This window comes from Ictalurus furcatus, chromosome 8 (assembly GCF_023375685.1).
Source record: "Ictalurus furcatus strain D&B chromosome 8, Billie_1.0, whole genome shotgun sequence".
Taxonomy (NCBI): domain Eukaryota; kingdom Metazoa; phylum Chordata; class Actinopteri; order Siluriformes; family Ictaluridae; genus Ictalurus; species Ictalurus furcatus.
Window position 1 is genome coordinate 3,088,825 of NC_071262.1, and position 12,040 is coordinate 3,100,864.

The 12,040-nt window shown below is 38.6% G+C and overlaps 1 protein-coding gene across 1 annotated transcript; it reads left to right on the plus strand.

The window, feature by feature from the left end:
- The first annotated feature begins 226 nt into the window (after positions 1-226).
- Positions 227-4,649, plus strand: tmsb1 (thymosin beta 1). Its single transcript, XM_053631477.1, has 3 exons — positions 227-310; positions 2,412-2,521; positions 4,144-4,649. Exons 2-3 carry the CDS (start codon positions 2,422-2,424, stop codon positions 4,182-4,184), a joined length of 141 nt encoding a protein of 46 aa, XP_053487452.1. The 5' UTR covers positions 227-310; positions 2,412-2,421; the 3' UTR covers positions 4,185-4,649.
- The last annotated feature ends 7,391 nt before the right edge of the window (positions 4,650-12,040 follow it).

Below are 12,040 nucleotides of genomic sequence, written 5' to 3' on the forward strand. Positions count from 1 at the left end.
AGGATTTAAGGCTGAATCCTAAACCACTTCCTATATAAACGCGCTACAAACCGGACTCTATGTAATGTATGCAGAACTGAGCTGTTTGGGACTTAACCTACAGGTGCAGGTTTATCCGATGAGGAGGGGAGAGAGGGGGGGGGGGGGCCTCGCTCGACCAATCAGAGTGAGGGATTTAGAGCACAACGCTCACGCAGAGCGGGGCGTGATTTCCTACTTAAACCTCTAGGTTTCGAAGGATTAAACACACACTCACACACACACACTCACACACATAGAGAGACACAGCTTCCTTAAAAGGCAACGCAAGGTAAGCAGATATATTTCTGAATAATTTGACTGCAACCCTAAATTAAGGGCCAGAGACGCAGGATAGGACTTAATACAGCCGTCAGTGATATTATATATATATATTATATATGTGTTTGTGTGTGTGTGTGTGTATATGCATTTTTATATTTATTTATTTATTTATTTATTTATATAATGCATACACACACACACACACACACACATACGCATATATGTGTGTGTATATATATATATTATATATGTGTATGTGTATATATATATATATATATATAAATGCATGCACACACACACACACACACACACACACATTTTTCAGTGCCATCCATCTAGTGTGCTGGGAGCCAGGACTGTCCTGTATTCAGCTCCATTAGCCCCATCAGTGTGACTTCTTCAGCTACCTGCCTTTAAGTCTCAGTGTGTTACTAAACGTTTTACAAACGTTATAACCGTTCTATGTAGTGAATAATGGAAGCACACGGCACGTCCACGTCATTTGGAGCGGTTCCGTTTGTTAATTGCGTAATAGCAGGGCGTAAACGGTGCACTAACATGGAGATAGCATGAAGGAATCATGAAATGAAAAAAGCACTGTATGCATGTTGTAGTGGTACAGATGAAGTGGAAAGATTATAATGTAATATTGCACTTTTTAAAAAAAAAATATATTTAAAAAAAATTATTATTACAGGTGAGATTATTTAATCTCAGTGTTGTATGTCATTTAGTGTCATTGTTTTTTTTGTTGTTGTTGATGTACTGGGATAAAGTGATGCACATGCAATCATATGGTTATCATACTTTTCCTAGCTCAGGTAAATGCCAGTTAGATGTAGCGACGAATCGCCAGGCACTTAAGAACAGGTGAATGCACTTGTTGGGTGGAGTACAGCTTTTTAAAGCAGATCAACAACCTCTACATGCAGTGAATGCAACTCAAGACTGTGTAATTATCGTGCAAGGTGATGAATGGCTTTCTTATGATGTTTACCTTAGCCTTCTTTGACATGGAAAGACACACACAATCCATTGTGTGTGTGGTTTTTTTCCACACCCACATCTTGTGTAAGAGCACCTGCAGATAAGGAACTCTATCAGTAACATTGTTTTATGTTCCTCAAGAGTTTAGTTGCATGCCAGTCAAGCTGGCATGCAACATATCTGCATAGATTTAAAACAGTGGCCTTTTTGTAATGCGTCGCAAACGTGTGGGCCGAGTTGTCACATGACCGTCGATGAAACAAGGAGCTTTCTGAAAACATATTCAGCATGGCTTTTATAGAAAGCCGAATATATATATATATATATATTCCATTAGGAGTCTTTATTCACACATTTCCAATCTTAGTGCAATTCACAGTAACTGATCACACTAATAACAGTTTACGGGTTGTTGTTTTTTGTTTTTTTTGTCAGGACCATCTAATAATATGCCCAAACCTCTCGAAATGTTGTCGAAAGGTTACAAATCCCTTTAGCAATGTCTTGTGCTCGGTTTGTGGAACTTGTGGTAGAATTATTTGGAAATTCTGCTCCTTCTGTGTGTGTGTTTTTTAAAAACTAGTTCTCTATTCTAAAACTGTGCGTGATTGCACAAAAGGTCCGTTGTGTTTTTATTCACATCCCCTCTTCCACCGATAAGAGAAAGTTAATTTCATGGGTGGGGCTTGACGACGTGTCCAGACAGAAGAAAAGTGGCATTAGTTTAAGGCGTGTTGTAACAGAGAGAGAAAACGACCTGGTCTTCGGGACAAACCTGATTTGAAGCTGTAACAATAAGTAAAAAAGTACCCATAATAATAATAATAATAATAATAATAATAATAATAATAATAATAATAAATCAGTTACTCAATATGATTAGATTTGACACGTTAGGTTTGGTTTAAGACCAGCAGGTTTCCCAAAGAGGTTCCTACTAATTTGTTTAAAGACAATCCCTAAATGTGATTAGCTGTAGCTAACTACCAAATTAGCTCATTTCACACCGTTAGGTCAAAGACCCAGTGATTTCCTCAACAGTCATACCGGTGGCCTGAATTTACCTCGCAGTTTCTCCAGTCTGATGTATTGATTCGAATAAAATCATCTCTCTCCAACAGAACATCCAAAATGAGTGATCACCCAGTCAAGCAGGAGGTGCAGAACTTCGACAAGAGGTGTCTAAAAAAGACCAACACCGCAGAGAAAAACTCTCTTCCAACAAAGGAGGGTAAGCCGAGCAGAAGCCTTCATTTCGTTTCCACACGTCCGCCGTGTCCCAGCACGTGTCAGGCATGTTCACTCGCACCTTTTGCGATAATTGACAAGCGGAAACAGAAACGGCAGACTGCGAGAGCAGATATGCGATTCGTGTTGCACTCGGACAAAATGAGAGGAAATGCTGGAAATGGGATGTTTGTCCTCGCTTCACCTTTAGTCCAATCTACTGCCAAGTAAAGGATCCAAAATATAGAAAGGCATGTCCTTTAATTCTGTGATCGTCGAACATCCCTCCAGCTAGGTCTACCTCAGAGCCAGAAAATTCCTCAAATATTTACACATACGGTTTCAGTCCAGCTCTCGATACTCTTTCTGTAGCATGGTGCATTATTATAATACCGTAATAATGATTTGATAACATAACACAATATAATACTAACACTGGGACTTTCCCAGCCAGAGGAAATATCGTAACATACAACAGAAAGAAAATCTAAAAAAAGAAAGCTTGTTATGTTGTGGTATTTCATCAGCGACCACAGATGTCATCTACATTAACAAAATGGTGTCATGTATCAGTGACTGCACTTGTTAGACTAAATAACGCCTTACTGTTGTTTATTCAGCTGAGCACCGATCTCCAGAAAGTGATTGACAGCTCTTTGAGTAGATTTATATTCATATTACGTTTAATGCTGTGGATCTCCATCTCCAGATGATAATTATCTCCTTCAGAGAGTGTGCAGGTTCATTAATATACTAGTATGTTTATAGCATCAGGTGTATATGCAACACTCAAAAAAAAACAACAAAAAAAAAAACCACATGACTGGATTGGGGTATTTGTGTATGCATTATTATACGAATAAACGAGGCTCGTGAAAGCGCTTCCCCAAGTGCAGAAATTCCACAAGAATACCAGAGTTTGGCTTTAGCTAGCGATAATCTGCTTGTGAGGAATTTATCTGATATGGAAAGCTCTGATAAGGACAAGGAAGCAAAGACTGTATCTAGTTTAAAAATAAAAAACAGACCAGACGAACATTCTTTCATTTCTTCATGCAGGTGATCCAAAGTTATCTTTGATTTCATTTGTCCAGCACTTATTATTATTATTATTATTATTATTATGCGAGTGACAGTCATTCGTAGCAATTCGGTAATTCTATATTATATTTATATATCCAGAGGAAGACAGCCTAAACATTCACAGTTTACAACAGTGACACAATACAATGTTTATATCTATATGTATATATTTTCCTGGAATTCTAAATACTGTTTGATTTGCTGTAATAGTAGTAATACCCACTAGCAGTAATAATAGAGCAATAAATGTAACCTCGAGGTCATCAGAAACCTCAGAATGTAACGGCATTTCCAAAAGAGAACACATGACATTGACGTCTCCAGTTCCATGCAGATGTTTGCTCGCTTGGATAAATGTTTTAAAAAAAAACAAACAAAAAAAAACCTTGAAGAAATTACAGTGACGACGGTAACTGTCAGATTAACAGAACTGTAAAGGTCGGCTTCTGCTTTTGTGACATCGATATCTGCTTTTTAAAAAAAATTTATAACACTTGTTGCATCACCGTCATTCTTACATGCACTTCCCTTTTTCTTTAACAGACATCGAACAAGAAAAGAAGGCTGCCGAGGGTGGAAAATGAAGCCCGTCGAGCATGATTCTTCATGTATCTCTCTATCTAACACCCCCACCCTTTCCCTTCTCCTTTTAAGACATTTTACTCGATCACCCTCTTCACCTCCTGCACTCCAAATCCTTGTTTAAATAATATCGCAGTCTCTTCACAGGCAAGGAGACATGCAACCGAAAGGGGCAGATGAGTGGTAAAATCCTGTGTAATTGCACCTATGCATATTTGTAAACTTTTTTTTTTTTTTTTCTTTTCTATTTTGCATACCTGAGAGTGGACTAAGGTTGTATTGGAGCAGCTGAGCAATCAAACACAAGTGTGTATGTCTTATCATCAGCCAGTAACTCTGTCATCTATGCCCATGTCTCTGTATCTGGTAACATTCGTTATGAGTTAACCAGCAAATGACATGTAAAAATATTTTTGTTAAAAAAAAATGTAAAAAAAATAAATAAAATAAATGATGTTTAAAACATACCTTGGAGAGTTGTTACTTCCTTGTTTGCAGCATGGATTGTAATTTTATGTTTTAGGCTTATGAACGTGTTTACAAAAGGCTTTGGTGTTCTTGACTATAATCAGCAATATCATTCATTCATTCTTCTTCAGTAGCTGCTTTATCCTGGTCAGGGTAGTGGTGGATTCAGAGGGGCTTCTGAGCGTGCGGCATGAATACAGCCTAGATGTGACGCAAGTGATGAGTGGCACCATGCACTCACATGAACACACTCATTCACACCTAGTGGCAATTTAGCATAGCCAACCCACCTACCGGCTCCTCCAACTGGTGTCTACAGAGAATAATGTTGCTAGTTGTCTGACTACTAATTTGTTTATGATTTGATTTTTATCATGCAGCTACAGTGCCGATGAAACACTACTGGAATATTTTAGAAACTCTAACTGATATATTTGCTACATTTATTACTGATACTTAAAGGTCTTTGTTTAAAGCTTGCCCAAAGCTTATACCCAATGACCGATCACTGATCACCATTATACCCAATGACCGATCACTGATCACCATTATACCCAACCACCGATCACTCATCACCACAACTGCCAATGACCAATCACTGATCACCATTATACCCAACCACCGATCACTGATCACCATTATACCCAACCACCGATCACTGATCACCATTATACCCAACCACTGATCAATCATCACCACAATTGCCAATGACCAATCACTGATCACCATTATACCCAACCAAAGATCACTGATCACCATTATACCCAACCACTGATCACTGATCACCATTATACCCAACCTCCGATCACTCATCACCACAATTGCCAATGACCAATCACTGATCACCATTATACCGAACCACCGATCACTGATCACCATTATACCCAACCACCGATCACTGATCACCATTATACCCAACCACTGATCAATCATCACCACAATTGCCAATGACCAATCACTGATCACCATTATACCCAACCAAAGATCACTGATCACCATTATACCCAACCTCCGATCACTCATCACCACAATTGCCAATGACCAATCACTGATCACCATTACACCCAACCTCCGATCACTGATCACCATTATACCCAACCACCGATCACTGATCACCATTATACCAAACCTCTGATCACTGATCACCATAATTATTATTATATCTATGCCCTGACTACTCACCACCAGTGTGTCTTTTTGTCTGCATTCTTTTAAAATAATATAATATAATATAATATAATAGTATAGTATAGTATAGTATAGTATAGTATAGTATAGTATAGTTAGTGGATTGGCACCCTGTCCAGGGTGTACCCCGCCTTGTGCCAGATGCTCCCTGGGATAGGCTCCAGATTTCCCTGTGACCCTGTGACCCTGTGACCCTGAAAAGGATTAAGCGGTATAGAAGATGGATGGATGGATGGATAATAGTTGTTTCCACGCTATGTATTGAATATGCAAAAGGTTGATTTGAATATATTTTGTATATATATAAATAGTTTGGGGTGGCGTAACCAAATACTTCCCTAAAAATAACCGTTCATTCTAATACAACTATTCTATTTTATATGCCTTTACAAAATCTTCCTTCTTCATGTAACATGATTTGATGACCATTATCATATCAAATAACCATTATGTTTGAACATTTGCCTATGATGTCATCTGGTAAGTTCTAATGACTTTCTGAAGCTATGTTAGCTGCTTTCCACATGGAAGGATTTGGCAACACAGGGTACTGTCTGATTCTGAAACTCTAACTGCAATACTTCCTGCCGCAGCTATGCCAGACCAGTGAAACATTTTTACTACAACCCTGACATTTTTTCTAAACAGTTTATAGATCTTTATATCGATTACCTGACTTTTGTAGGTCAACAGCCATTGTGTTAATGCATTAATGTTGAAAGTGACTTATTTAAATTTCCTGTATATGCCACTGCAACAAATAATGATTAACTCGAATCTACTAGAATGATTAACGTGAAACTTCATTCATCTGTCCTTTACACATCACAGAACACTCCGAACACTATCACATCACCATCCTGAACTGGATTTATTTGACCAATACAATAATATGAAGTTTTTATGATGTTACTGTTATAAATCCTGCAGGTTTTTTCCGTGGGATCTTTGAATTGCTTGCATTGATTAATGGGTTTAGTTGTTTTTAGACTCACACTGCCAGCACATGAAATTTTCTTTGTTTATCGTTATATAGTTAGGCCGATAAGAGTCTAACCCACACCTTCTTTTCATGCTTCCGTTATCAAATGAAGTCATTTTGACCAAAAGGTGTGGCTAGAGTAAACTTGTGCACTAAAGCGATGATTTCCCAGCTCACAAGAAGAAACAGGTTTCTAGAGACTGAACTGAACTACTCTTTGGGTATTGGGAAATTCTACATAGTTCATGCACCATTAATTCAAGCTCATTAGTAGTATTAGTAGTAGTAGTAATTTTTAACTTCCGGTAAAGGTGATTAACATAAAATATACCTGCGGTTTACCCGCCATTGTAAAATGAGATGAAATGAATCAACAAAATGAATAAGATGGCATGAAAGGAATGAAATAATAACTACCCTCAACTCAGCTAAAAGTACATACATAAAAGAGGTTATGTTGTTTTAGAAGATATTTTTTTAAAAAAAGAGGGAGAGAGGTGTTTATGTTTTAAAATAGCTGTGAAATCTGGGTAAAAACGTAAAAGAGTGAATATTTCCTGTAGATCTAGATGTAGGCTCTGAGCCCAGCAAATGTACTAGCTGCAGAAGCGAGAGAACTGGCTCTAGATCACCTATCTAAAGGAAAGTATTTCATCTGGAAGGCGAGGTAAATCTGAACCTCACGCAGAACACTATTTTTACCCCGCTGCAAACACTTCTCAACACGTCTCAACAAGAAAGACTTGACATTCCTACCCAAGAAGGATCTCTACAAGTATGCTCAAATAACCTCAAGCTGCTTGGTGAAAGTCTCCTATCAAACCAAATGTGTCAATAGGATCAGAACATTTGGCCTAGCCTGAAGGGAGCTGGTGAAGAGAATTCTGTAGGGAGATCAACAATCGCAAGCACTAATACGTCTGTGGGTGCTGAAGAATGTAATGCTCCAACTAAGAATGTCTTCCAGCGCTTCACTGGCTTGAGCATGACGGCAAGGCGTGTTTTTGCATGTAGGCTGCGTTCAGAACTACAAACCATGAGGCATTCATTCATATTCGTCCTTATTCTTCTGAAAATAACAAATATATATCTCATCTCTTGTTAGATGTTAAATGTCTAACGTGTCTAGTTCACTGTTTTTAGGCATTTTTCATAAGCATTGAACATTAAACTGACCGCCTCTTTAGCTATTCCTGAAACAAACTTTTTTTTTTTTTGCTTCACGCTCAGCTAATTATCATGATGCCGTGAAGCCACTGACATCACTGTGGCTTGAATAACACTGAATAGAGTTCATAATCTTCCATTTGCTCCTCCAGTGAGCTTATATGATGTTGTGTCTATCCAGAAAGACAGATAAAGAAGACTGCGGTGTGTAGAAGCACTCAGGGGTCTCTTTACTACAGCCGCAGACCCTTTGCAAAACACACAGTGCAACACAGTCAGTACGTTTACATGGACAACAAAATTCCGATATGAACCCGATTAAGACGATACTCTGATTAAGGAACTAGCATGTAAACAGCGAATATTCATGACCTTAATCCGATTAAAGTCGTACTCGAAGTAAACACAAACGGAATTAAGACGTGTGGAGTATTCCTGTTTTGGTCGCATTATGGACGTGCGTTACAGACATATACACTCCTTAATCACACTGTTAACGTCGTGTGAGAGTTTCCACCGCATTTTGCGACAGGACACGTACACACACGGCAGCGCTCAAGCGTTTGACGGCAAACAAGAGAACGAGGCTGCGTCCCAAACCGCGTACTTACCTGCTATATAGTAGGTGAAATACACGTATTTTGGCTACTATGTAGACGGTAAGTACGCGGTTTGGGACGCAGCTCACGGCTTCAAGCAGTCGTCTATTAGCACGTACAGCACGACAAATAATTAACCGCACTTTCGTAAAATTAAAAATGAAACATCCGAAACTGTATACGGTACCATAACGAAGACCAACCGTATGTCGATACATGAAATCCTGGAGGGAACGTCGGACGGCGTGGCGCGGTGACGTAACGATGTGTGCTGTTAATCGATCTATGTTCTATAACATGTAAAACGGGTACATGAAAGGTTTTCAGACTAAAATATGACCAAATCCCCCACCCCCCCCATGTTTATGGGTTTTATATTATACATGTTTATGGGATTTATATTACACATGTTTATGTACAAGCCTCTTTTGTAAAATGAAGAGTTGCAGAATTTTGGGACACACCCAGGCTTGAACACACCGCAACATCCGAGTGTGTCTGGAGAATGGATAGCTCTCTTGCATTTTCTCTTCACCTTTATCATGCGGCATAGGTAGGTGTGTGTGTGTGTGTGTGTGTGTGTGTGTGTGTGTGTGTGAATCATGTGGCTCAAATTTCTTGCTCAGATAGTATCAGAGCAGCTCTACGCAAATACTTACACAGACAAACACTATTACTAAATCCATAAAGGCTTTCTTTTTTTTATTCTTGTGAATATTCTTGTGAAGTTCTCCATAGGATTTATTTATTTATTTATTATTATTATTTTTACAATGAATTGGGATTGTATGTTATCCTGAGCTATAACCCGTTTTACCAGAGTTATGATTTTCACATGGACTTATAGGCTACATTTGACTTACCTCTGCCGTTTTTTTTTTTTTTCTTGCACTGCAGGTTGGAGGTTGAGATTTTCAGATATATTAGCGCGCTGTATTTATAGTCCTCAGTGTTTAACATGGCATAGTGTATTGTATTTTACAGAATGAAAGTCCTTGTTGTGCTCAGTGAAGTCATTTACTTGTTTTCATAGGGCCATATCCACAGTTGGTGTCACATGTTCAATTGTAACATTATTTACACAGGGAAAGTTAAGCTACACTGTGTACAAAAAGACCATGTAAACAAGATTTATTAATACTGAAAGTCGTGGTATTAATTAACAGAACAAGATAACGAGATGTTAATACTTAACTACAACCTTTATGAAGAGCAAATCATGACTCAGAGGCTGTTCACGTCTACACTTCATTATTTCCCGATGTGCTCGAGCATTAATAGTAAAGTGTTCCTAATGTACGTATTGTATGATGCTTCTTTGTAATTATTACAATATACAGTGGGATCCAAAAGTCTGAGGGCACACTGAAAATCCGGGATTTAAAACAAAAAAAAAAAATTCAAATTGGAAATAAACAGAAAGGTTTTTTTAGAATTTTTAAAAATATTTTAAACAAAGAAAGTAAATGTTCAGTATCTTGAATACTGTGTTTAATATTCCAGATTCTGCGCTATTTTTAAAAGTGTGCAAATGTGTGATATCGACCATGTTAATATACCTTTATACAAAAATTTTCCTCATGTCTAATCTCTTCTATTGACGTATGTGCTCAGAAGACACTGATGGATTTGCTCTAAAATAGATCAGGAGGGGTTTTTTTCCCCACAATCTTGTAGAGTCCATGGCAGCTCAAATGCACACTGTCAGTAAAGTTAAAAAAATAAATAAATAAATAAAAATATTGGGGGGACGTACCAGATACTAAGAAACTCTGTAAATACTGTATTTCAAAGATTCTCAATAATATTGTTGTATTAAATTAGCAAAGAATGCAAAATAGTGGACTCAGACATTTGGCAATGATTTTGGACTTTAATGGAAAGTTTGGGGGGGGGGGGGGGTCAGATTTTAAGTTCTGTTTTATTGGCTATTGAGGTCATGAAGACTTTACAACACAATGACGACTTTTTTTTTTTTTTTTTTTTACTAAAAGCACATCACTGTACAGTACAATTCATATAAAGTGCTTTATCTTGTGAATCTCATGAATGAAAATTTGATGACCACTTTAGTCTGAGGGCATTCGGTTCATTCATTTGACTGGTATTTGGGTTTCGGAAAAGGAAACTACACCGAAGTCCGCCTCGTGCCGCCAAAACAGTTCTGACCCATCAGGGCATGGACTCCACAAGACCTCTGAAGGTGTGCTGTGGTATCTGGCACCAAGATGTTAGCAGCAGATCCTTTAAGTCCTGCAAGTTTCGAGGTGGGGTCTCCATGGATCAGACTTGTTTGTCCAGAACATCTCAGAGACGCTCGATCGGATTGAGATCTGGGGAATTCTCTCTTTGTCATGTTCCTCAAACCGTTCCTGAACAATTTTTGCAGTGTCTCAGGGCGCGTTATCCTGCTCAAAGACGCAACTGACGTTAGGGAATACCGTTGCCATGAAGCGGTGTACTCGGTCTGCAATAATGTTTAGGTAAGTGGGATGTGTCAAAGTAACATCCACATGAACGCAGGACCCGAGGTTTCCCAGCAGAACATCACACTACCTCTTCCGGCTCTTCCTCTATGGGCTTCTTCCCATAGTGCATCCTTATGCCATCTCTTCCCCAGGTAAGCGACGCACACACGCATCCGGCCGTCCACATGATGCAAAAGAAAACGTCATTCATCAGACCAGTCCACCTTCTTCCATTTCTCCATGGTCCAGTTCTGATGCTCACCTGCCCAAGGCTTATTATCGTGTTATGAATACCGAGTACAGCTATCCTCAATGTTGTAATCATTACCAAAAAAAGAAGAACCTTGTGACCAAAATACCTTTAATAAGGATAAACTGTGTGCTAAATTTATATGTAGCAAAGGATGAACAGGAAGTATTTGACATTACTATTCTCCTCTGAACATACCGCTATTCAGATGTGTTTTTATGCTCATACTCTATCCTCGAATATCAGATAAATGAGTTAGGCATGCATTTTCTGGCATATTAAAGGAAACATTTGCCGAGCAAGTCTCGAATGGAAGACTTTTTACCTGTCGCAGCCTGTTAACACTTGCCCATGAAGAAAACAAAGCCCAGATTTTAAGTAAGCCATACAAAGTTTCCTAAGATCATTGCGCAATGCTAAGAGAGTAACATTTAAGGTTTTCTTTGAAGGTTATGATTAGGATTTCCCTCAGAAGTCAGTAACTTTCCATAATCATAGTTCTTGGCGTTGCAGATGTGAATCAGGTATTACCAGGACAATCATAAACAGCCTCTTTATAGAACAGAAGACTTGTTTTCTCTTAGGGTGTGAGTCGAAAGACCTTTTGACCTTGTTAAGGGTGCGCAGCAATCTTCCTGCTGATCGTTAGAAACTCTCTCGTACACAACCACCCAGCATTCTTTGGCTCGCATAACTGAACTGGGTGCTTGCCAACGTCCTCTTGCTTATCTGTAGA